General features: G+C 41.9%; 1 protein-coding gene and 1 non-coding gene across 4 annotated transcripts in view; one reads left to right on the forward strand and one right to left on the reverse strand.

Annotated features, from left to right (window-relative positions):
- Positions 1-5,085, forward strand: part of QKI (QKI, KH domain containing RNA binding) — a 207,416-nt gene extending 202,331 nt beyond the window's left edge. For all 3 annotated transcript variants that reach the window (XM_038759089.1, XM_038759100.1, XM_038759080.1), the window contains exon 8: positions 3,400-5,085. In XM_038759089.1, the coding sequence (XP_038615017.1) occupies positions 3,400-3,416 (17 nt within the window). In that variant the 3' untranslated portion in view covers positions 3,417-5,085. The remainder of the gene's footprint in view (positions 1-3,399) is intronic.
- Positions 5,086-19,152: 14,067 nt separating this feature from the next.
- LOC119924913 lies at positions 19,153-19,290 on the reverse strand. Its single transcript, XR_005449591.1, has one exon. It is a non-coding gene; the product is annotated as a small nucleolar RNA SNORA7 (small nucleolar RNA).
- Positions 19,291-21,332: the final 2,042 nt, after the last annotated feature.

The raw sequence follows: 21,332 nt of genomic DNA on the forward strand, positions 1-21,332 counted from the left end.
AATTGTATCGCCTGAAGGTAAAATAACTTTTGAAGCTCCATTGACGAGATGGGGTCCAGTCACTTGGAGACCTCTGTTGCTTTGACCTTTGAATGGAAAATAAGTTTTCATTTTTCTCCTATTCATCAGCTAAAATCTGCCACCTACTTGTATCCCTGGACCCTCCAATGAGCTATTGAAATCTATCAGGAGGTAGTCTTTTTTTTTTTTTTTCGGTTTATTGACATTGAACTCTTTTTCCTGCCACAAGGTAGCCGTGGCTGTCAATGAAAGTCCATGAATTGGCACTGATCTACCTGCCTCTCTCGTTAGGACTCAGAGCTTACTCAGTATAGTGCTGTCCGCACTCAGTAAAGTCCTCGATAAATGCCATTGATGGATTAGAGGAAATGCACTGCAGCTTTTGGTCATCCTTGTACTCATGAAGCCCTCCCATGAAAAACGTGTGTTTTCCAATATACACAGTGGGCCACCTTCCCCCCGCCCCCCGCCCTGCCCAACCCCCACTGAATCCCTTCCACCCAGAGGAGCTTCCCAAGGGGACATGGCACTCTCGATATTTATTACAGCACCTTACATTCCACAAGAGCCTCCTGGCTCTGACACAGGATGCCCTGGAGGGACAATATTTTGGCAGAAATACGGCTGCCACAGGACTGTTATGGTGGCCACCCTGTGGAAACCTAAACTATCAGTCCCTCACGAAACATGTTGGAAATAAAATGCACACCATTCCGCCTGAATCCGGGAAGGATTTCCTAGGATACAGTCAGAAGCAATTTTGTGACTTTTTTTTTGTGCATGCGTGCGTGTGTGTGTGTGTGTGTGTGTGTGTGTGTGTGTTCAGAGCAAAATGGACACCATCTAGCGCTTTAATCACACCAATGACATTTTTTTAGGATAGGGCGTAAAATTATTTTTACAGTTTTTTCACATCAAAGAACACTATTCCATTTGTATCCATTTTGAAGATCCGGAAAACTTTGTCGTTGAGAATAATTACTGTCCTTTTAAACATTCAATAGATGAGCTCAACGAAAATTGCAGTGTATCTGGAAACTGGCAACACATTCCATGTGTAACTTTTGTAAATGAATGATGCATGTTGTAGTCTTGTCACTGATTTTATTCAGAATGCAATGTCAGCAAACCGAAATATTAATTTTTTAGAGCACGGGAAACTCACACCCAGCTGTTAGGCATCCTCATAAAGATGTACCCTGGGTCTGAGGGGATGTTTAAGTTGATTCTCTTAAATTATTTTTTCATACTACCGTGCTCACTCTTTAAGTAGACTTTTTTTATCCTCCATTTAGGCATTGAGGTAATGTAAGCATTACGTTGAAAGCAAGGAAATTCAGCCTCTGAACGTGTGTCACTGTTTGACTCTTATAACTAACCCTTTCAAATTGGTGAAGGGTTGACCCCGTGTAGAGTTCTTTACTAAGATAAGCCCCAGCTGTACAAATAATGCAAAACTGAATTTGATTCCTATAACACGACAGACGGACTTGTAATTGTAAGGAACCGTTAAGTGGCACAGTTGACAACCTGTGTGTACTGTAGAAGGCCGGTCCTAGGCAGAGGATGGTATACTGGTTTCTTTTTAAAAGGTAGCTTGCTTCGATTTTCTGCTCCACAAGAAATAATACTGATCATTTTTCTGAATAATGCTTTTACAAGAACCATCCCTCACATAATTTATATGAAAAACGTTGTACATTTTACTCGAAATTATAATCACTACCACAAATGCTTTATAAGATTCTGTCTTTCTAGATACCTGAAAGTGGCACCTGTGACCACATGAAATATTTATTTTTACTTTCTTCCTTTTGGGAGCAGCAGTTTAATTTCAGCACAATCCCACATAAACCGATTTTTGAAGAAATTCAGGGAAGATGTGTTCACGCTTAAGATACAGAAGTGATCTTTTTAAGTGTTTATGGACTGTATCCTAAACGGTAGACCACAGAAACCATTTCTCATTACGTGAAGGTAAATCAGCCCATGATGCAGATCATTTAAACTCCCGCTATCTGTGAACGTTACACCTACTGGATTTCATTTTATGAAATGGCACAAATCTGACTTTGCACTGAAGATCTTTCACTTTCACCTCCTCTGCCTTAGTCAGAATGGCAACAGTACAGAAAAAACTCTTATCAAACCTCAGAATTTATTAGATAAATTAAGCTGTTGAATGAGTCTTAAAAAAAAAATCATACTACTGTTAAGTGGACCAAGTTTGGTGAAGGGAGAGTGTGGTTAGAGGATAATTAAGGAAGGAACTGCTCAAGGACATTGGGAATGATAACTTTTTCCACTTGAGAACTTTTTTATGTTTTACTGTAATTTTTTTTCCTGGTTTTTGTTTTGTTATTTTGCAAAAGAAAATAGTATTTACAGGTGGCTTCTTTTAAAATATAAAAATATAAAGCAAGAATGTATATGAAATGTCAGATTTTATTGTATTTGCAGAGTATTAGCTTTGAAATGGAATAAAGAAAGCTGTTTGTAGTTTTAAAATGCCTTCTTAGAGATCAATTAGAGATTTTCTCTATTTTTTGATGTACTTAGAGCTTTGTAAGTATAGACTTTAAAATGGCAGGACTTTACAGTGTTTACATCTAAGTGCATTTTATAAGTGTTCTATATGTGTAAAATAGTATTTTCAACTGGAAAGTGCTGGCTAGCGCAAAAGGCTTGGTTCCCATGATGACGCCTACATTGCTAGACCACAGTTTAGTATTGCTTTTGTATCATGAGGCCAAGAAATTCCATGTTGTTTGTAAATAGATAATTGAAAAGCAATAAAAATTTTATTGAACAAAAGAAACCTTGTTCGGCCCATGGTGTATGGTAAACCAAGTGGTGTAGAGGGGATTCGAAATTCATTTCTTTTAACCACCAGTTATTAATAATCACATCCATCATTAATAGATGCTTTAATGCTTGCACCTGGGAGAGTACTAATGCTTAATAGCAGTCAGAAATGGATAACTGCACTGACTGTTGGTTCGAAAAGTCTTTTGCCAAGTTCCAAAACCTATTCATTGTTTTTGTTTTCCAATTTCCTTCATTTGACTGCTACTAACCATTAGACTTTAGTCGTATTTGACTTCTATTTATTTCTTGTTAACCAGTTTTGTGGGAATGGGCTCTCCTTCACATGTTCAAATCATGATGCTTCATGATGTCATGATTTTATTGCACTCTGTAGATGGTGTCGATCAGTTTGTCAGAATTAAACATGCTTGTTTTTTTATTAGTTGTAATTAGTTTTTCATGTTGTCATTAAGCCGTCACTAGCTGAAACTAATCTCTTCTCTATCTTTTCTTTCTTTTTGTTTTTTTTTTGTTTTTTTTTTTTGTTTTGTTTTGTTTCTAACCACCCAGCCGCCACCGGCAACTAACCTATGACCTTCTGACCTCTGAACTCTTCACCCAATGATGACCTGACCATGCCTGCCTGCTGATCAGTTAACTGGTAATCGCCTTTGCTTGCCTGTCGTCAGTGCAGCGAGCTGAGGCACTTGTCCGTTCGTCTTACCATCTAACAAAACGAAAGACAAAGAAATTGTTGTCCTCCGACTCGGCTTTTATTTCATTTTTTTTTCCCTCCTGTTTGGGTGAAAGTGGTTCTAGAACCTGCACTGAAGAGTAGTAAAGCAATAAGGCCCAATTCATCCCTCAGCACTGATCATCCTTTAGCGACCCACCCTAAGCGAACGGTAAGAAGGCCTCATTTTTAAGAAACGGAGACAGATGGCCCTTAACTACCCTATGACAGAGGCAGTTACTGTGAGAGACTTCTAGGAATCTTTTTCTTCTCATAGTGAAGTCAAAGCTCTCCCCTCCCGTCCCTTCTTCCCCCGCCCTCTCCTCTCTCTCTCTTTCTTTCTCTCTTTCTGAATGTACTGTGTGATGATGCATCATGCATGCACCTTTGGTCAGGGATGTCATTGGGGAAGTGATTTCCAAAAGTATTCAAAATTTGACATGCTGTTTAGTCACTACAGTGCCCTCAGAGGGCAGAGGTTGCAGCCTTTTTTATATAGCCTGCCAAATTTGATGCGTTAAACCGAAAAGCGTGCCATGAGGGGGAAAACTAAGAGGAATTTTCAAACAGATGCAAAGAACAAAACTGCAACACTATTTTTTCAAAACACCTGAGGTAAAATGACCGAACATGTATTTTACAGCTCCTTTAAAAGATTCTACGAGAACAAGGTACATGCATTATGTGTCACATTTCTGGGCAAACTGTTCAAATATTTTTTTGAAAACCTCCCTGTATAGAGAACAAAATCATTAAGGATGTAAAAGCCATGCTTGCCTATTTGCTGTATACATGTAATGAAATTGTAGATAAAGTGTAGTGCATTGAAACAAATGAACAAAAAAGTAGATACTTTTACTCTACAAGGGTGCTGGTGCAGAAAAAAAAATATATTTTTGGAAATGTAGCATTTTATACTTTCAAGTGTTATAAAAAAAGAAGAAAAAAGAACAAAGAAACCCTTTATTTCATTAAATGATTTTTTCTGGTGGTTGTCAAGAAACAAAAGACCAAAAGAGCCTTTTTTGTCTTTATTTTTGATTTTTTAAGTATTGGAATACGTCTAAAGAAAAGAAAGTGCCTTATTTTCCTCCATGGTCATTTAGTCAAGTGTCTCGTCCAATCAGCTCCTCCCTCAGATAACAAGGAAAAGCATGCCACTCAGTCACCCAGTTTGAGAAAAGAAGCTGGGAGGGAAAACCAGTGAGTTGATGATATAAGATTGCCTAATTTTTGCCATGCCAACTTCTCGAACTCTGCCAAATCCACTAACTGTAAAGAAAAAAAAAATGAGGGCACTTTTCTATCACACACCAACCAGTTCACTTTCAGCCCTGTCAACCACCTGGGTTAAGCACAGCATCCGTGGCTGTGGTATACACTCTTAAGAACTCAAGGGGCCAGGCGCTCAACTTGGTTCACAGGTTGGCTTGGCTTCCTTTTAGGGGCAGGGAAAAAAAAACTGACTTTCCACAAAATCAAGCTTTGTGGATGCTGGAATTGAACAGGCTTGATTGCCCCCCCCCCCCCCCCCCCCCCGCCCCCCCCACCAGCCTTACAGGATTTTCTTGTGTTTCAAACCCCACATTTTTTACAAACCACTGCCAGCCACGGGAGGTCATTTTTACAGTAACTTTGGGGATCGGTTCTTATTTGAGTTTTAACTGTTCTGTGGGCTCAAAATAGCGCATAAAAGAAAGCTTTTGGGGTTTTTTTGGGTTTTGTTGTGGTTTTTTTGGAAAGCTTCAGCCCTCTTTCCGTTTGTCTCCATTTCATTTGGGGTTTCGTTAGCCTTGTGCATCAGTCGAAGCAAGCGTCCACCCAAGGCTAGGTTCTTAGTACTCCTTTTCCTGAGAGCTCAGAACCGGTCATGGCAAATATCAGGTGATGGGGTAAACCCAGCTTCTCAACTCATATCCCTCTTACCTACTTGGAAGTCAAAGGTCAGAAGTCAGCTCAGTAAAGCACCCGCACGGTGACCTCACCTACCATGGTGTGTCCCTCAGAAAAAAAACACTTATCAGTTTATTTACTATGCAATAGACATTCATCCTTTTGTATTCAGCTAGCTTTTGTTCAACATGCCACCATCTTGGTCTCCCTGTTACACAGTTCTTTCCATTTACCTACAGTATATGCTGTGCCATTTTGATTTTGATTTTGGTTGGTCGAATAAACGTGCGACACTCAAAAATACGAAGAGAGATTTGCTAGAACGATACCAGTGTTTGATCCAGTTTCATCTCAACTACGATAAACCTGGACATTTTCGAAGTTTATCAAAGGTCTTTTTTTTTTTTATTGGAAAGGAAGTAAGCTTATGAGATAGGTGTGTGACATTATGAGGAATGTTTGCTCCAAACAAACTTTGGAAAACTTAGTTGACAAATTTGGGGCTCAACTGAAAAAAAAAAAAACAACAGAAAACAAAACAAAAAAAACCGCATGACTTTTGAAATATCGGAACGCCTTGGTTCTCAGTATTATCATTCTTTATTATTTGAATTTATTTCTTATTAAAATATGTAGTTTTTAAGACTTTTTTCTGACAGTATTATGTAATTTTTTTTAGAGTGGGTAGATGGGAGTGTCGCTTGTATGTTATCGTACAGCTGACATGTATTTTGTCTATTCTTTATTATCTTAGTAGATTCATGCTATGTATGTACCATAACCAACCTATTGCCTATGAGAAACATGTAAGATAATGTATTTACAGCCATTGTTACAAGTTTATAATGTATTTTTCTATCTTGTTTTATATGTATGTTATATAACATTCAAAATAATTTTTTTCCTGATTGAGAAAAGGATACAAAAAATGCAAAACCCACAATTTTGATAACTGAAAATTGCCAATTGTTTTGCAGTACTTTACTATATCGGGTGTATTGTCTTTCTTGAGCTTTTAGTTAGCTTCTGGATGAATACATTAGATACATTTGGGTTTTAGTTGGGTTTTTACATAGCTTGCATTTTAATTCTTTGGTTCTTTGCTGTTTCTTATTAACCCATAGCATTATTTTAATAAATGTGATAATACCAACCTACTAACTCCGGACTATGTCTGTTCATTAACCTTTTACATGTTTAATCTAAAGAAATAAAAGAAACAAATAAAGACGGAAGAATGTAAAGTCTTGAGTTACTGGACTAACCCTGAAGAACGTGACCACGGATAACACAGCGTGACTTGTTTCTATGTTGTTTGTCAGCTGGCGTTATGCACACTACTTTTACGATGGCTTTGGTCATTCTGGCCTTTTTACCTTGGGGATGCGGGGGCTGAGGGTGGGAAGGGGAGGGGCAGCGGTGCCAGTAGAGATGGGAACAAAGTAGCATTTGTTTGAGGCATTCTTCCTGTAGAGTCTTGCAATTTCCCTGTCAGCATCTGCCGTACTAATTCCACACTTTCTTATTTTTCCTTCTCCAAAATAATCACTGTCCACACTCACGGCAAAAGAGCGAAGAGGTTCAGTGTGATGTTATCCTCGGAAAGAACCAGTTTGATTCTTTGTTGAACCATTATCTCTTCCAGCTCCACAAAGGAAAAACGTATTCGGTCTTGGCCATGAAACAAAAAAATCTGGTTATTCTTCACCCTTTACTAAAAATCCCCTCTCCTGGCCCATCCCCTCCCTCCCCCCCAGGGGCTTGAGCATTTTCCTCCATGGGGTTTCATCTAGCTGTCCATCCGTCACATTCTAACTCAGGGTGTACCCCGGAGATCAAACCAAAGGCCAGAAGACTGATTCTCTTCCTCATAATGGTTTGGAATTCAACAGCGAGAAGGAAGCTGTTTTTCTCAGTGGGCAATTCTTGAGTTATAGCTCAGGTGTGAGAATTGGGATTTCCTCAGATCACTTGCCCCTGCGGATGACTGTCTCCGCACGAGCGCAGGGGTTTTAAGTGGGGAGCGCTCGGTAGGGAATTGATGGGGGACGGCCGTGGGGTCCCATTTCTCAAAAATTGATTTTGAGCGCTCTCTGGGTTGGAGTCTGGAAAGGTCCACCCTCAGTTATGAACTTAGAATACAGTGATACCTAGCCATGAGCCATGAGACTCTTGGGGTACGTTGCGAATATCACAGATTCGGGTCGCCTTCCTGTCCTGTGATAATAGAACTTCCCAGATATGAAAACTGGAAAGATGAGGAATCGGGGCATTGACGTGGGTCGTGACAGCGATGGGGCTCCGTGTGCTCATTTCCTGTTATATGAGTGCCAGAGCCCGATGGGCTAAACCACACTGTCACTACTGCTGCCTTTTCTCTCTTCCCATTTCCTGTAGAAACCGGGCCAGTGGCTGACAGTCCCCAATCCATATCACTGTTCTTCAGGGTTTTACATATACCTACTACAGTCACACTGTAGGGCTCACAGTGCGGTTTCATCTCGTGTCCCTTAATGGTACTTTTACACATATAACCTTTTTTTGTAATACATGAGAGAGTTTGTAGTAAATGTTGGTGAAGGGAACTCCTGACCTTCGCATTTTGGAAGTAGTGTAACACAAACAACAGGACACCGATAGACCTGGCGTGTCAGACACTGTTGGAATGTAAACCTCGTTGCCTTAAAAAGACGGAAAGGTTTCCAGGGAAAGATAAGCTAGGGAGGCTGGTTCTAATTTATTCTCGATTATCAAGCCAACTGGAAATTCAGTTACTTCCCTGTTTTGAAGTTGGCGAATTAAACAACCCATACGACTTCTCTCTTGCTTAGTTGTGTTTTTAAGACTGGCAGAGAGTTGCGCAAACTATAGTGAAGACTAATGTTCAGATGAGCTACCATGCTCTAGCGCCAAGTGCCGTAGAGCCCATTTAGACTTTCTGTGCCTAAACACCAAAATCTATTTATAATTACTATATAGATATTTAATCAGTGAATGTTTTCTAAAGAAGTATTAACCGAAGAGACAACCTCTCGTTTTTCTCATGCTTCAAAAGCAGTACAATAGTTTGAGGGAGACTGTCCACCAAACCAAACCGAAAGTGTTTCGTCAATGGCAAGGCTTTTTAAATACTTGAAACTTTTATGTGTTGTCGAGGTCGGCTTTGCGGGTTTCAAAGTATTCATTTGTTACTGACAGTGATTGGCTATTTCCAAAAATTGGGAGACTGATGTGGTTTTTTTGTTTTTGTGTTTTATTTTTTTGTTGGGTTTTGTTGGTTTTGGGTTTGTTTTTTGATTTTTTTTTTTCAGAATTGAGGCTAGAATCTTCTAGGGTGACACATTACCAACACCCAGAGCTTTTGAGCTGGAGAACTTTTGTAATCATTATACCAAATGATCATTTTTGTCTGGTCATTTGTCACATCTATCTAACAAAGTCCAAATCAGTTTTCCGCAACTCGTAGAATTTTTTTTAATGGTCTTTGTTAAGCCCTTTCTCTGTGTCAAGCGCTTTTCTAAGCGCTGGGGTAGATAGAAGTTTATCAGGTTGGACGCAGTCCCTGACCCAAATGAGGCTAAGTCTAAGTTGGCTGGAGGAGGATCTAATCCTCATTTTACAAACGTGGCAAAGGAGGCCCAGAGAAGTTATGTGATTTGTCCTGGGTCACACAGCAAGCACTTGGCAGGGCCAGGATTAGGAAGAACCCAGGTCCTCTGACTCACAGGCCTGTGCTCTTTCCACCAAGCCGTGCTGCTTCTCTGCTTCTAATGGCTCGTGAACTGTATTTTAAATGCAGCAGTTTTCTTAACTTGATGTGAGACACTAAGGAAAATATGATGGATCACTTTTGAGAAACATTCCTACAGTACACATGTGTAACTGCACCTGGAGTGATTACTTTGTATTTTAATAGATTGAAATGCCTCCATTAAAGGAGTACTGTTAAAATACTTCAAATGTGGTACACAATGTGGAATCAAACTGGTTAATTCAAGCACAGTGCTCTTCTTTCTATCTTTGTGCTGCACTAATTGTCACTCAGCAGAAGTGGACAGGAGTTGCGGTAGAGAGCCAGTCCCCATCTGGATCCCCGTGGCCGAGAAGCTGCTGCCTCATGGTGGCAAAAGTCACTTTCTGACAAATCTCAACTCCCGAGGCAGTAATGAACAGAGATTCCAAAAAAAGCAACCTTCGAGCAGTTCTAATTACTGAATATAGCTTTATTAGGGCAATTTGCATGGAACACTTAGTGTTTTGTTGATGGGAATGTACCTGGAGGTGGGGATTTGGTTATTTACAAATAAGCATGTGGTTGGAACTTGAACTGAGACCGAACATGACAATGTGCAATAAACCAGCTGGGGAAAGTGCCTATGCTTTTATCCTCTACACCCAACTGGGAGCTCCAATGCTGCAGTTCTAGTTTAGCTTCCTGAAAAGTCAGAAACATTTTGTGCCTAAGTCATTTGAAAATGCATCTTTTAACCGTTAACCCGTATTAATGCTCTGAGCTTACTTCAAGGAAGTAAATAATATCAAGACCTAGCATATTGGACCTCTAGGCCATTTACTAAAGAATCACTTGGAATTTCTGTTTTACTTTCAGTGACTAGAAAAGAAAATGGGTAAATTACACTACGAATGTCCTCAGTTGGATTTGTTCATTCATGCAAAATTATTGTTCTGGATTGTGTGCGATCGTTATTAAAGGAACCCAACAATTGGAGTAGTTGCTTTTTTCTGGGTATAAAAGCGTGTGGAAGAGCCATCATGCGTGTCTCTTCATTCATTCAATCATATTTATTGAGCGCTTACTGTGTGCGGAGCACTGTACTAAGCACTTAGGCCTTCTTCACCTTCAGCCTTCTCACCACCCATCTCCGTCCAACCCCCCACGCACCCACTCTGTGTCACACACACACACACACACACACACACGTACGTACCTATGTAACAGGCAGCAACACAAAGCAACATGGATCCTTAGAGGTAGTTTTCCACTATACCGGATCCAAGGCTTCCTAAGTTTTCTCACCTGCTCAAGTTTTAAACCCTGGGTTTTGCCAAAATTTCCTTTTTCACTATGTTTAGCTCTCCACGTCATTCTCTGGTATTTTCCACTCGACCTCTCAGAACCAGTTCATTACCCCTTGAAACATCATCCTCTTGACGTTACCCTCCTTCTCCCATCCACAACTTCCACTTTCCCAGAAATCGTGGATCACTGGAACTCTCCAGGCCATGATTTTAGAAATGGACTATTTACTCAATTAGAGACAAGGATGTGGAACCAGATTTGGGATGTTTATATCAACAGTGGAAATCCTAGAGCTAGGCTTTGGCCTATTTTCATTCCTCCTGGGTGCTGGTTAAACCTGAACTTAATTTTCCTAGTATTTGAATGTAAATTCAGAGTATCTTTTTAAAATAGTTTACTTGGGTTTGGATTGAAAACAATTATTTCAGAGAATGTAGATTAAACCTGAATTTAAGTAACGCAAAGCTGGATATTTTAAAATCTCAATACATTAAAGAGTCCAAATTTAAAAGCCAAGGTATGATATCAGACATGGGTAGATTCCCCCAAAATGAAATGCTATTGCACCGTTCATAATTTCAACTAAACTCTGTCTTGTACTTGTACACTTTACTGCAGAACTTCAGTACACTTGGTGTATATTCATTTCATGTCTATATGTAAAATTTCTCTACTGCAGTGAGCCGGAAGCTGCTCTTTTAAAATTAAATGAATTCCATGCTTTGACCCCTCAATCCTTATACTTCTTTTAAATGGGCATTCTGTGTATTGAAGACCTGGGTGAAGACATTGAGAATATGCTTATCATATCTAAAGAGGATACAAAATTAGGAGGGTTGCTCACATTTTCGAAGGTGAATAAAGTTCAGATTGCACCTGGTGAATCAAGAAATTAGCCCTACAGAAGTAGACTGAAATTGCCAACGGGTAAGTGGAAGGTAAACCTCGAGATCAAAAACTCTAGGAATTTGGAATGAATTAAGACTGGCTAGGCACAAACAGAGCCACCCCCCCCCCCCCCCCCCAAAAAAAAAAACCCACAGTGATTATATTTGACACAAGGCTAAACATGACCAAGCAAGTCATTTCCATTACTAAATCCAAGAGAGCCCAGAAATAGATTATCAAAAAAATGCAGAGATTAGGAAGTAACGGTCCACCTTTTTTCATTGTTCATTCATTCAATCATTTATTGAGTGCTTACTGTGTGCAAAGCACTGTACTAAGCGCTTGGGAAGTACAAATCGGCAACATATAGAGACGGTTCCTACCCAACAACGGGCTCACAGTCTAGAAGGGGTTGATAATAACAATCATGTTATTAAGCAAGTATGTATCTGTCAAGCACTCTTCTTAACACAGAGGTAGATACAAGGTAATCAGGTTGTCCCACTTGGGGCTCACAATCTTAATCCCCATTTTACAGATGAGTTAACTAAGGCACAGAGACGTTAAATGACTTGCCCGAGGTCACACAGCAGACCAGTGGGTATCGTGCCCATTTAGGTCACCACACTTTATAAAGGGTAATACTTGTCTTTGTTAAGTGTTTTGCTATGAACCAAACATTGCATTGAAATTGAGATAGATGGATCAATTAATCAATGGTATTTGAGTACTTATGTGCAGAGCACTCTACTAAGAGCCTGAGCGGGTGCGATACAACAGAATTAGCAGATATGTTCCCTGCCCATAAGGCAAAATAATTTGATTCGATGCAGTCTCCTACGTGGGCTTGTGGTCTCTGTGGAAGAGAGGCCAGGTATTTCATCCCATTTTACAGATGAGGAAACTGAGGCACAGAGACATTAAGTGACTTGCCCAAAGTCACCCAGCTGACAAGTGGCGTCATCAGAATTAGAACCTTGGCCTGTGCATTTTCCACTAGACTTTGACTGTTATTTTGTTTCATTGCTTCTCTGCACTGCTGTCAGGCAGCGAAACTGCTTTGGCAATATTGCCTTCCTTGATTGGGAATGCTCCTGTATGATCTGTATGAGAGAAGCAATATGGCCTAGTGGAAAGAGTAAAGACCTGGGAATCAGAAGATCTGCATTCTAATCCTGCTCTGCCACTTGCCTGCTGTGTGACCTTGGGCAAGTCACTCAACTTCTCTGTGCTTCAGTTCCCTTATCTGCAAAATGAGGATCCAATACCTGTTCTCCCTCCTGCCTTGTGAGCCCCATGTGAGGCTATCCTTTACTTCTCAGCTGTATGACTTTGGGCAAATCACTTCACTTCTCTGGGCCTCAGTGACCTCCCCTGTAAAATGGGGATGAAGACTGTGAGCCCCCCCGTGGGACAACCTGATCACCTTGTAATCTCCTCAGCGCTTAGAACAGTGCTTTGTACATAGTAAGCACTTAATAAATGCCGTCATTATTATTATTATAATGGATTTATGTGGGATTATCCTTTATGAACCCCAACACTTAGTACAGTGCCTGGCATATAAAAAGCACTTAACAAATACCACAATTATTCTTCTCTCAGGATATGAGTCCATCACGACGAAACCCCAGACAAGCCATCTTAAAAATCATCCTTACAAATGCGTGTAGAGGACAATTTGGCAGGAAGGTACGTGTACTTGAAATGCCAGAGCCCCATTGGGGGCAGCGTTCTGAATGTCATCGCTTCTGAGCCGTTATTCAGACCAGACCGTTGGTTTATGTGGTTGTAGACCCCCTAAATAGGTTGTGTGTTTTAATAGAAGCAAATTGAAAAACTGGCCCCTGCTCTCTGACCTTCAGGTCTAAGAGAACGTACTGCTACCAATCGATATAGAAAAGTATTTAAGCCTAGATAAGAGTAAACGACAGAGATACAAGGCCTTCATGCCTAAACACATTCCTAAAACACAGTTTTCATCCATCTCCAGAGTAGCCCTGTGGCTATTTCCTTGTGCCTGTGTTGAGGGAGTCTCTGGGCAGGGAATGTGTCTGTTTATTGTTCTACTGTAAAAATAATAATAGTAATAGTATTTGTTAAGTGTTTACTATGTGCCAAGCACAGTTCTAAGCACTGGGGTAGATACAAGGTATTCAGGTTGTCCCTCATGGGGCTCACAGTCTTAATCCCCATTTTACAGATGAGATAACTGAGGCATGGAGAAGTTAAATGACTTTCCCAAGCTCGTGGGTTAGAACCCACGTCCTCTGACTTCCAAGTCTGGGCTCCTGCCACTAGGCCATGCCGTTTCTCACTGTACTCTCCCAAGCACTTAGTACAGTGCTCTGCACACAGCTCTCAGTAAATACCATTGACAGGTCATGGAGGTGGGCCAGGCCGAGGAGAGGAAGCAGAAATGGAAGGTGGGGGTAAAGAGAAGAAGCAGGGCTGAGAGGCTGAGACTACAGTAGCAAGGCCCGTTGTCTGTTCAGAGTCCACTGCTCTGTCTCCAAATGTGGCACCACCATCTTCATAGTTAAAGATGGGCCATCCAATAGCACCAACTTTCCTTCCAGTGACCCAAGAGGCACCATTCATCCATGAATCGAAAGGCCAAGTGGATAGAGCCTGGGCCTGGGTGTCAGAAGAACCTGGGTTCTAGTCTCAGCTCCACCATTTGTCTGTTGTGTGATCGGGCCAGTTACTTACCTGTGCCTCAGTTACCTCATCTGTAAAATGGGGATTTTGAGCCCCATGTGAGCCCCTGGAGCAGCGTGGCTTAGTGGAAAGGGCACGGGCTTGGGAGACAGAGGTTATGGATTCTAATCCCGGCTCCACCACTTGTCAGCTCTGTGACTTCGGGCAAGTCACTTAAGTTCTCCGTGCGTCAGTTACCTCATCTGGAAAATGGGGATTAAGACTGTGAGCCCTACCTGGGACAGCCTAATAACCTTGTATCTACCTCAGTGCTTAGAACAGTGCTTGACACATAGTAAGCACTTAACAAATACCATTATTATTTATTATCTTGCATCTACCCCAGCTCTTAGTACAGTGCTTGGCCCATAGTAATGCTTAACAAATGCCATTTTTTAAAAAAATAGGAAGCTGTTCTAAGTGCCAGAGTAATTACAAGATAATCAAGTCCCACATGGGGCTTCACAGTCTAAGTTGTAGGGGAAACCTATACGCTTTGGTCTTTGATATCCCAATCTACCCCTATATCACTTATGTACATCTCCTTATACTTGGGGCAAGTCATTTGATTTCTCTGTAACTTAGTTATCTCATCTGTAAAATGGGGATTAAGACTGTGAGCCCCATGTGGGACAATCTGATTACCTGTATCTACCCCAGTGCTTAGAACAGTGCTTGGCACATAGTAAGTGCTTAACAAACACCATCATTAGTATTATACTCTGCTGCTTCCTGTATTTGTCATTTATTTCAATGTTGGTCTCCTCCACTAGCCCGCAAGCTCCTTGAGGGTTCAGGTCTACCAACTCTCTTGTTTCATACTCTCCCAAGAGTTTAGCACAGTGTTTGGCACACAGCCAGCACTCCATGAATAGCGTTTATTGATCTGTACTTCCCAAGAGCTTAGTACAGTGCTCTGCACAGTACGCGCTCAATAAATACGATTGAATGAATGAATTTATCAGTTGATTCAATCGGTACTGAGCAACACTTCATTAATTCAGATTGTGCCCCACCCAACAGAATTACTGAGATTTCCCTGCAAAGATTACTGCCGCTAGATGGTTTCCCAGTGTTGGGTGATTCACGGAATTCTTGACTTGTTTTGTTTTGCCGAGGATTTGTTCTGAAAATTCCACATCTAGAACAAGACAAGGATCTCAAGTGTCTTTCCGAGAGAATCTCCAAGTGCTATTCAAGCCTGAATCAGGGCTCCTCAGGAGAGATCAGTAAGTGGTGCTGTCCTTTCCATATGAAAGTCAGAGAAGTGGAATATGTGAAGAGGGGAAGTGGAATGCCCCTCTTTGGGTAAGAAAGAGAAAAGAGCAACACGGCACATGTGATCCGCGGAAACCACCAGGTCTCCTGGGTAGATTGCTTTGCAGGTTGGGCAAATGGGACCATTTACCTAAAAAATGCATTTATCCTGATGAATTTGTATCTACTCCAGTGCTTAGTACAATACCTGGAATGTAGGAAGTGCTTAAAAAATACCATAATACAAGCAAACAGAAAAACTAGAGGAATGATTTTGGTCCACCAAGTCTGAACATAGGCTTGCCATCGGACTTCTTTTCCTTTTCCCCCTCCTCCATCTCTCTTCATCCTCCTTATCAAACTTTAACTGAGGATCTGAACAATTTACAGAATTTAAATGGGATACATATTACAAGTCTCTGGAGGGTGTGACTAAGAGGTACACAGACAGATCTCGCCTGTCACACACCTCCCCCCCCCCCCCCCCAATTTTCCAGCTTGTCCCACAATAGCCCCATTGAACTTTTAATGTCACCATTTTGTACAGGACTCTCACCTCGGGAAGGTGCTCTGCTTTTGCTAATAATAATAATTGTGGTAGTTGTTATGCAGTATGTGCCAAGCATTGTTTTAAGCGCTGGGGTAGATACAAGTTAGTCTGGTTAACACAGTCCCTGTCCCACATTGTGCTCACACTCTTAATCTCCATTTTATAGATGAGGGAACTGAGGCCCAGAGAAGTGATGTGACTTACCCAAGGTCACACAGGCGACATGGGGCGGAACTGGGTTTAGAACCCAGGTCCTTCTGACTTCTAGCTCTATCTTAAGCCATGCTGCTTTGTGAACACTCTGAGCAGTGAAGGTGGGTGCTGTTTTGGATGTACCCAGGACCACTACACAGCTTCTGTGTTCCCATTTGTGTTTGTTACCTCACAATTAGATATGGGGCTCCATTAGTGAAAGACCCCCAGCTTGAGAGTCAGAGGTCATGGGTTCTAATCCCGACTCCACCACTTATCTGTTATGTGACTTTGGGCAAGTCACTTAACTTCTCTGTGGCTCAGTTCCCTCACCTGTAAAGCGGGGATTAAAACTATGAGTCCCATGTAGGACAACCTGATTACCTTGTATCTAACCCAGTGCTTCGAACAGTGCTTGGCACATAGTAAGTGCTTACCAAATATCAACATTATTATATCTCTAGAAACTGGGTTCTAGTCCCATCTCCACCACTTGTCTGCTGTGTGACCTCAGACCTTCTCTGAGCCTCAGTTACCTGATCTGTAAAATGGAGATTGAAACTGTGAGCCCCATGAGGGGCAGGGACTGTGTTCAACATGATTAACTTGTATCTAAGCGCTAGGGTACCATAGCGCTCAGTATAGCACCTGTCTAGTAAGCACTTAACAAATACCATTATTATTATTATTATTATTATTATTATTTTAGTACAGTGCTCTGCCCACTGAAAGTGCTCAATAAATGCCATTGATTTATTGAGCACTTGCCATTTCTAGGGCACTGAACTTAAGCTCACAGCTCCACCATCAACTTTGTGACTTTGGGCGAGTCACTTAACTTCTCTGGGCCTCAGTTACCTCGTCTGTAAAATGGGGATTAAGACTGTGAGCCCGCTATGGGACAACCTGATCACCTTGTAACCTCCCCAGCGCTTAGAACAGTGATTTGCACATAGTAAGCGCTTAATAAATGCCATTAAAAAAAAAGGTCTGAGGGAGAGACCGTCCCCTAGGGGGTTCCAGCAGGAACCCCCAATCTGAGCCTGAGGATGCCCCTGAAGTTGAGGAAGAATAGCAAGGATTTTGAACCCCCCATTTTCTCAAATCGAAAATGAAAAATGGAGAGTTAACTTAGGTAGTCAACTTACATTTTGAACAACCTGGGAACGGAGCACATTTATTTGCAAATGTGAAATTCATAACAATCCCCGACAGTAGAAAGTCATCTTAATGAGGCTGTAATTCTGTTCCTCACCAGAATTTATATCCCCCGTCAATGGGATAAGAGGGAGTGTGGGTTCCCCGATTTGAATTCTGCTCATGATTCACCATTAACATATTTGTGAGTCACAAAGGGAGAACAATTTTACCAACAGGTGACCCTGGGGGAGATGGTTTTACGGGACAGAACATGCTGTATTTTGGCAGAGTCGTGTTGATGAGGAAATTCAGAGAACTCAGGCCTAGACGATTCTTCCTTCCGGGGGCCTAGCTTTCCTCCAAATCGCCTCGACCCAGGGCTTCCTTTCATCTTCTCCTTTCCTGTGGCCTGTTGGTGTTCTGGGCGCTTCTGCAAGCCCCAGGACTCTGGGTAATGACTCAATCCTGAGCTCCGGAGGGAAAGACTTTTAAAGAGACAGCAGTGATCTTAGTGGAAACCATCCCGGCTACAGAGCAGTGATCCGGCTTTGTTCTCAGAAGCCTTTCAGGCTAGTTTTGCCTTCCTGGTTGTGATTCAGGATCCCTGTTTAATTGGTGGGGTGGGCTGGGTTTTCCATTCGGGAGACTCTGAAACAATCAAATTCTCAATTAGCACAGTGAATGTGTAAAGCTGCTGGGACAATGCCAGCCTCCTCCCATATTTTTTTAGGGTATTTGTTAAGTGCTTACTATGTGCCAGGCACTGCACTAGACATTGGGGTAGATGCAAGTCAATTGGGTTGGACACAGTCCTTATCCCATATAATAATAATAATAATAATAATAATAATAATAATAATAATAATAACACTTGTTAAGCTCTTACTATGTGCCAAGCACTGTTCTAAGCCCTGGGGTAAATACTAGTTAATCAGGTTGGACACAGTCCATATCCCACATAATAACAATAATAGTAGTACTTGTTAAGCGCATAATATGCACATAAGCGCATCCCACATAATAACAATAATAGTAGTACTTGTTAAGCGCTTACTATGTGCCAAGCACTGTTCTAAGTGTTGGGGTAGATACAAGTTAATCAGGTTGGACACAGTCCCTGTCCCAAATGGGACTCGCAGTCTTATCCCCATTTTCCAGATGAGGTAATTGAGGCACAGAGAAGTGAAGTGACTTGTCCAAGGTCACACACCAGACAAGTGGCTGAGCTGAGAATAGAACCCAGGTCCTTCTGACTCCCAGTCCCATGCTCTATCCACTAGGCCATGCTGCTTCTCCCATTCCCCAATTTACAGATTTCGATTGCACCTGATACTTGCTCCTCTGACAGGATATGGGGTGGCATCTCACCACTCTGAGCAATGGTAAATCCAAGGACAAGGGGACATGGGATTAATGGAATTCCTGGGTAACGTTCCCTCCCAGAGAGAGCCATTCTTTGGGAATATTCCATTGGTGGAAAGATCAGGGTGAGATGAATGTCAAATACCCAAAAGTCACGGATCCAAATTTATGGATGGCACAGAAGGTAGAGGGGTGAATGTCAAATGCCCAAAGGTCACGGATCCAAATTTATAGATGACAAGGGAGAGGGAGCCAGGGAAAAGAGGGCTTAATCAGGAAAGGCCCCTTGAAGGAGATGTGACCTTAATAAGGAGGCTTTGAAGGTAGGGAGAGTAGTCTTGCTTTGTCTTGTCTTATGCTGTCGAGTCGTCTCCGACCCAGAGAGACTCCATGGACACGTCTCTCCCAGAACGCCCCACCTCCACCTGCAAACATTCTGGTAATGAATCCATAGAGTTTTCTTGGTAAAAATATGCAAGTGGTTCACCCTTGTCTTCCATGCAGTAAACTTGAGTCACCGCTCTCAACTCTCTCCCAGCCGCTGCTGCCCAGCATGGGTGAGTTTTGACTTGTAGCAGATTGCCTTCCGCTCGCTAGCCACTCCCCAAGCTAGGAATGGAATGGGTAGGCCTCTGCTTGACTCTCCCTCCCATAGCCGAGACTGGTAGAGCACTGGAAACCCTCCAGATGTGACCCTGAGAGATGGGGGAGAGTGGTGGCCCGGCGTATATGGAGAGGGAGAGAGTTCCAGGCCAGAGGGAGGGAATACAAGTGAGTTTAGTTATTGGATGTCAAGGTCACAACCGAAGCAGTGCTTGAACAGTCCTGGAAACAGCTCCATTAAAAGCTGACAACAGAATTGAAGTGAAGGAAAAGGCGAGACATACTATGGGATTCAGTGAGACCTGGCTTACACTTCCCAGAAGCCATTAGGACATTCTGGGAGAGGTTTGCCTTCCCTGCTAGTAGTGGAAGAGTTCTCCCAACTGATGGAGCTGAGTTCCTCGTAGGTGAAGGGAGAAACTACAGTTAATATGCTGATTTCGGTCTCTTGTTTCTCCCGCTCACTCGCCAGGTCCCTGATCTCTTCAATCTTCTTCTGTTTTTTTTTTTAATGGCATTTGTTGAGTGCTTACTATAATAATAATGATAGCATTTATTTATTAATGATAGCATTTGTTAAGCACTTACTATGTGCAAAACACTGTTCTAAGCGCTGGAGAGGTTACAAGGTGATCAGGTCGTCCCACATGGGGCTCATAGTCTTCATCCCCATTTTACAGATGAGGTAACTGAGGCACAGAGAAGTGAAGTGACTTGCCCAAAGTCACACGGCTGACAAATGGCGGAGGCAGGATTTGAACCCATGACCTCTGACTCCAAAGCCCGGGCTCTTTCCACTGAGCCACGCTGCTTCTTCTACGTGTCAAGCAGTATTCTAAGTGCTGGAGTAGATACAAGATAATCAGTTTGGATACAATCTCTGTCCCTCTTGAGGCCCATAAAACGGAGGAAGAAGGATTTGACCCTCATTTTTCAGATGAGATAACTGAGGCACAGAGAAGTGAAGTTCCTTGTCCAAAGTCACACAGCAAAGTGGCAGAGCCAGAATTAGAAATCAGGTCCTCTGACTCTCAGGCTCATGCTTTAAGTTCAAAAGTAAGTTTTGGTACTATTGAGGTGGCAATTTTTCTGTACCATAATCATCTATGTGTCTATACACATATAAACTGTATACCATATATATAAAAGCATTATCATGTTGCAGCAGTGTAGCTAAGGTTTAAGAATCTATTGACATCATTCTAGATGATCTGGTAGATAATTATTTTGAGGCACCAAAGATAGTAAGAAACAGTATGTTATGCATTAAAGATAACATGAAAGCCGGTCGGCTTTTCATTTCATCACCGTAGGTTGTTTGAAGGCTTTTTAGAAGGGTTTAATGCTTGTCCTTAAAAACAAAGAGGCATAGTGAGAAGCAGTATGGCCTAGTGGAAAGAACGCACACCTGGGAGTCAGAGGTCATGGGTTCTAATCCTGGCTCTGCCACATGTCTGCAGTGTGATCTTGGGCTAGTCACTTAACTTCTCTGTGCCTCAGTTATCCCATCTGTAAAATGGGAATCAAGTTGTGAGCCCCATGAGGGACATGAACTGTGTCCAACCCCATTACCTTGTATCTACCCCAGTGCTTTGAACAGTGCTTGGCACACAGTAAGCGCTTAACAAATACCACAGTTATCATTATCCACTAGACAATGCTGCGTGTCTCACAGCCTTCCAGTCGTTGGTGCTTTTTCAAGTGTTTAAGTAGAGGAAAAGCAAACTTGTTTGAGAGTTCTGCTTCAGAGCACCTGCGGATTCTCCTGGCGCTTCTTGGAAAAGCCCAACGTATCCCCACTGGGGTATCTAGAATTATCCAAATTTTATTGACCAAAAAGTTAATAACATCTAGTTACAGTTGGAGGGATGAACAGATCCAATCCCGCATTAGCATCTCTGTGTTGATCTTAGCCTCTGCGGAGGAAATGATTTCTAATGGACTAAAAAGTATAAACACACATTAGGAAATGCTCAAACATGCTAATTAGATTAAAATGTTAATTCTGCACATGAAAATACAAAGCCTCCAACCTGTTGCCCCATCTCTCATTTTATATGCAAAACAGGATGCTGTTAATTAATTCTTTAATGGCTCCCTGGCCTTAAAATTTGGTACTGAAGCTCTATAACTTTCAACAGAGA

This window comes from Tachyglossus aculeatus, chromosome 2 (assembly GCF_015852505.1).
Source record: "Tachyglossus aculeatus isolate mTacAcu1 chromosome 2, mTacAcu1.pri, whole genome shotgun sequence".
Lineage (NCBI taxonomy): Eukaryota > Metazoa > Chordata > Mammalia > Monotremata > Tachyglossidae > Tachyglossus > Tachyglossus aculeatus.